At 29.9% G+C, this 5033-nt stretch overlaps 1 protein-coding gene across 1 annotated transcript; it reads left to right on the top strand.

Annotated features, from left to right (window-relative positions):
• The first annotated feature begins 286 nt into the window (after window positions 1–286).
• Window positions 287–2725, top strand: LOC102596463 (blue copper protein-like). The gene is made up of 2 exons (XM_006356314.2): window positions 287–671; window positions 2073–2725. Exons 1-2 carry the CDS (start codon window positions 476–478, stop codon window positions 2576–2578), a joined length of 702 nt encoding a protein of 233 aa, XP_006356376.1. The 5' UTR covers window positions 287–475; the 3' UTR covers window positions 2579–2725.
• Window positions 2726–5033: the final 2308 nt, after the last annotated feature.

Consider the following 5033-nt stretch of genomic DNA (forward strand, 5'->3'; position numbering starts at 1 on the left):
CAAGTTTAGAGGTATTTCCAACACTTCTCTCGCCTTTTTATTAAGAGTCTCATGCTCCTACAAGAGTTTGAGACCACTTGGCACTTGCTATGTCATGTGACAGATCAAAGGTGTATCTAAGTTTAATTAATCAAGTAGAGAGACTTTTTAACGCTATCAATAGTTTGTAGACGGAATTAATAATTTATGTTATTTTCAAGATGATATTCTCTCTTATATTTTTTATGAAAGAAAGTAGTGGTTGGGGAAGACTTTATAATTAAACATAAACAATGCCTTTAATTGGGAAAAATCAGTACAATCAAGAAGAAACTATAGCTAAACTAAAAAGAGAACCATTTTAGTAAATTTAAGAGAGGAACAAGGTCCTCTATATAAAAGCACAAAAGGCTAGTACCACCACTTCGCTTAACAACTAATACTCCATCTTTGCCTTTATTCTTTCTTCTTTGTTCTTCCAAACAAACAAAGAATAATGGAACAAACTATTTTCAACAATAGACTTTCATGGCTTCTTGTCCTTATTTTGATTTCCTTTTCAAAATCAGTTGATGCTTACAAGAATTACACAGTGGGTGATTCTTTAGGTTGGTTTGATAATCTTGAAAAGCCTCATGTTAACTATGACAAATGGGTTGCTAACAAAAAATTCAGCCTTGGTGATTTTCTGAGTAAGTTTTCTTCTTAATATTTAACTTATATATATAGACAGTGTAAACATGATTTGATAATTTAATTGGAGGCAGAGCTAAATTTTTTATTTAATGTGTGTTTTGGATCATAATTACTTTTGCTTACTGAATTCTGAATAAATTACGTGTACATATTTAAATTTATAAAATTTAAGTTAAAATTATTAAGTTCTGATGAACCGGTAACTTAATTATTACAAGATGATTTGGTTTGAAGCTTTTTGAATGTATTCCAACTATTGGTGTCCATAAGTTTTCTTCTCTCTTTTTTGTGTGGGGTAGGGGGCATCATTATATGATAACTCTGTATCTCAATGTGTAACAAAAATAAAGCATGGAACAATCTTGATTTATGGATCTTTGGATTTTTTATTTTGCTTACGATTACATGTATGATGGATCTGAATTTATATATCCAAAATTGAATTTTGACAATTTTATTTGAGTGATGAATGATTTACAAACTACTTTACCAAATACATTGATCTTTGTACTAACTTTTTTTTTTTGAAACTACCAATTCCTCACTTGATTTTGATGTATTGGAGTTTTTTTTTTTTATAATCACAAACAGCTGTATTTGTTGGCATTATTTAGAGTTTGATAAGTTAGTTGTAGAAGTGTGTTATGATAAGGTATTGTACAAGTAACATGTAGTGAGCATATGCTTGCACATGTTCCAAACATAGAAGCCAATTCATCATTCTCTCTCATAGCAAAGGCCAGAGCTAGAGACCTATGTACTACTTATGTCAAAAGTGGAGTGATTAAGAGTGTGAGGTTCTAAATTTCTTTTTTTTTGTTGTTCAATATGCAACCTCATTCGATAAATTTCCTTTAGAAAAGAGAGAGTGAGGTTTGAACCCACAACTCTAGCGTGAAAAACATTTTCACAGTCACTTTCTTAGCAGTGAACCGTCAATCAATTTTATTAGGGATTCACAAGTTAATATACATATACATTTATTTAATTTTCTAGTACAAATACAAGGTCTACGGAAAAGCTATTGGGTTCGTCTGAACCTATGAACCCCACCTAGCTCTGCCTCTTACTAAGATGAGTGAAATACACCCTTAAATTCTTGTCAAGTTTAGAATATTTTTAACATTTCTCTCAACTTTTTATTAAGAACTCCACGCTCTTACAAAAGTTTGAGACCACTTGATATGCCATGTGGCAGAGTGAGGGTATATTTAAATTGAGTTAATCAAGTAAATGAAGTGTTTTTTAAGGCTGTTAATAGTTTAAAGATGAAACTAATAATTCACGTCAAGTTATTTTCAATATTTCTCTCTTTAAATAATTATGAATTCATAAACTTTTGAATATCATCTTAATTACTAAAATAATCTTTTTCTTTTGTGTGTTTAATTATGCAGTTTTTAATACAGACAATAACCATTCAATCACTCAAACTTACAACTTTACCACATACAAAAGTTGTGACTACAACAATGCCTTAGACAATGATACCACACAATGGGTATCTGCAGATCCATCTTCAACTTCAATTTTTCCAGTTACAGTAGCAGTGCCACTATTAAAAGTTGGACCTACATATTTTTTCTCTAGCGATTACGATGGCGAACAGTGTGAAAACGGTCAACATTTTAAAATTAACGTAACGTATGGTCAAGGATTGCCTCGAGCCCTTAAGAATCCGTCTGACGATGACTCAATGGCTCCGATTAGTCCGATTTCTGGTGATGAAGAATCAGCACCGGATACGATTGTTCCTGCTTCGTTCGATCATCCACGTGATGTGAGTACTGATGATAGTCCTGAACCTTCAAATTCGATTTCACTATCGATATTTTCTAAGGTTTTAGGTATTCAATTGAATTGGGTATTCGTTATGCTTGAGTTAGTTTTTTGTATTTGTTGATTATAGAACTTCAATTTCATTTTTTTGGTTCATTTTTTGGATTTACTATCTTTTTGGAGTTGTTTGATTTGTAAACAAAGTTATGTATGTATGTATGTATTATAGTACAACGATTTTTTTATAGAAGCAAATAATGTTATATGATTATTATAATGTGGTGGATAATAATTGAATTTCTCAGCTACATTACTATATCTGGCTCCTTCTAAATGAACAACTTTAACACTTTGTTATTTATTGTTTCATAATGTATTATATTGTATTGTGTTGTATTGTATCGTATTGTATTGTATTGTATTGTATTGTATTGTATTGTATTGTATTGTATTGTATTGTATTGTATTGTATTGTATTGTATTGTATTGTATTGTATTGTATTGTATTGTATTGTATTGTATTGTATTGTATTGTATTGTATTGTATTGTATTGTATTGTATTGTATTGTATTGTATTGTATTGTATTGTATTGTATTGTATTGTATTGTATTGTATTGTATTGTATTGTATTGTATTGTATTGTATTGTATTGTATTGTATTGTATTGTGTTGTATTGTTTTAATGAATACAGTGTTTGAATAGATTGTATCGTATTTTATCGTTACATAATGTCACATATATAAACCTATGAGAAAAGTAGCTTAAAGGGTAGAGTTATTATGAAAAGATAGGATAAAAGATGAAATATGATTATTAAATAATAAATAAAGATAAAATGAGAAGAAAATATTAAGTTAACGACGCGATCACACCAAATCGATCGTTACATAGATTGGGTCTTTCCGTCGTTATCTAACAAAGGATTTAAAAAATACGATATAATAAAATTTAAGTAGCAATCAAAGCAAAATTGTAAATAATATAATATAATATAACGGAGAACAACCATCCGATTAAAGTATAATTTGTCTCAATATTTTATTTTGCATGAAAGATACACTTAATCACATAAAATATCTAGTTTATTTACTCCACTTAAAAGTGAAATTAGTTAATCATGATGTTTTATAATTGGTTTAATGATTGCCATATCAAATTAGTCAATGGAGAACAAATGCATGTGGAAAGGTTGGGTAACAAGTCCCACCTGGAATATGGAGATGTTTCTCTCTCTCCAGTTTTTTTTTTTTGGGAGTAATTTTATTCATTAAAGAGAAAATATATAAAGTCTTCGTTAAATTAGTATTTGTTTGTTAAGAAGATACCTTAATTTTGCGGAAGTCTTATGACCCTTCTAAACAATTTTATATTGGTATTAATATATCAATTATGGCCACCTGACAAAGTTTTTTTTTTCTCTTTTTATTGTACTTTTTCATTTTTATATTCCTTTCCTATTTTTCAAATTTTATTTTCTATTCAATTCTTTGTTTCTTCGGTCTTCTACGACGACATTGATAGTTATTTTTGTCGTCGTGTTTGTTTTTTTAATAGGAATAATGAGAAGGTAATAAATATGAAAAGAAAAAAGAAAGAGGGAGATGGTTACTCCTGGCCACCATTTTTTCCGGTGAAAAAGCATTTTCTGACGACAAATATTTTTTTTTTGAACTGCGTTGGTAATGAATTTCGTCATTGGTGTTTAATTTTTTCAATAAATATGATGAAAAGATAATAAAAGTCAAAGAAAAAATGGAGAGGACTACTAGTCACCATTTTATCCGACAAAGAAGCATTTTTACAACGATAAAAAATGACATTTTTCTTCCACTTCTATGTTCTACCCAAACAATATTAATTGATGTGAGCTTGAAATAATCACAAATTAGATCTCGTAACAGTGGCACATATCTTGCATAATCGTATGTCATTTTTCCTTTTCTTTTTCTATTTGTGTTGCGGGTAATACTTTTGCTTGTGTTTCACAGTCTAGTACTTTTGGATCATGGGTCATGGACTCACACGCTTCTGGTCATATTTTTGTAAACAAATCACTTATGTATGATATTGTCTATTCACAATTTCTTCCAGTTATTACTTTAGCCAATGAGATCCAAACAAAGCTAAAATTGTAACACCCCAGAAATTTTTTGAGCTAAAACTTGAACCATCCTTTGTTGTGAGTAGAATTTTACAGAGGAATTAAAAATTTCTTTAAGTGTTAAGGTCACTAGATGTAGCACCTTGAGTTCCAAAAAGAATTAAATTGGAAATAGCAAAATCTGAAATTTTACAAGTTAAGCTAAGTATGAGTTTTGGGACGACTTCAAATGACCATAACTTCCATCTCAAGATGATTTAGGTGTGATACCAGATACCGTAGGAAATACCTTTGAATTATCTTTCCAACGCCGCCGAGTTTTCTAAGTTCCGAGGTCGGATGAGTGAGATATGACCTTTTGAAGTTAGGCTACTAGTTAAGGAAAGTCAAAACCGGATTTTAGAGGGGTATTTTGGTCTTTTCCTTACCCAATCAGTTTTAATTCGTTTTTAGTAATATTTTAGGGGTCTAATAA

The sequence above is a fragment of the Solanum tuberosum genome, unplaced genomic scaffold (assembly GCF_000226075.1).
Source record: "Solanum tuberosum cultivar DM 1-3 516 R44 unplaced genomic scaffold, SolTub_3.0 scf00217, whole genome shotgun sequence".
Taxonomy (NCBI): domain Eukaryota; kingdom Viridiplantae; phylum Streptophyta; class Magnoliopsida; order Solanales; family Solanaceae; genus Solanum; species Solanum tuberosum.

Excerpts from the sequence above, each read along its gene's own strand:
- LOC102596463 (XM_006356314.2), top strand. The coding sequence starts at position 476 with ATGGAACAAACTATTTTCAACAATAGACTTTCATGGCTTCTTGTCCTT. Across the intron at positions 672-2,072 it reads CAGCCTTGGTGATTTTCTGA|TTTTTAATACAGACAATAAC; the intron begins GTAAGTTTTCTT and ends TTAATTATGCAG.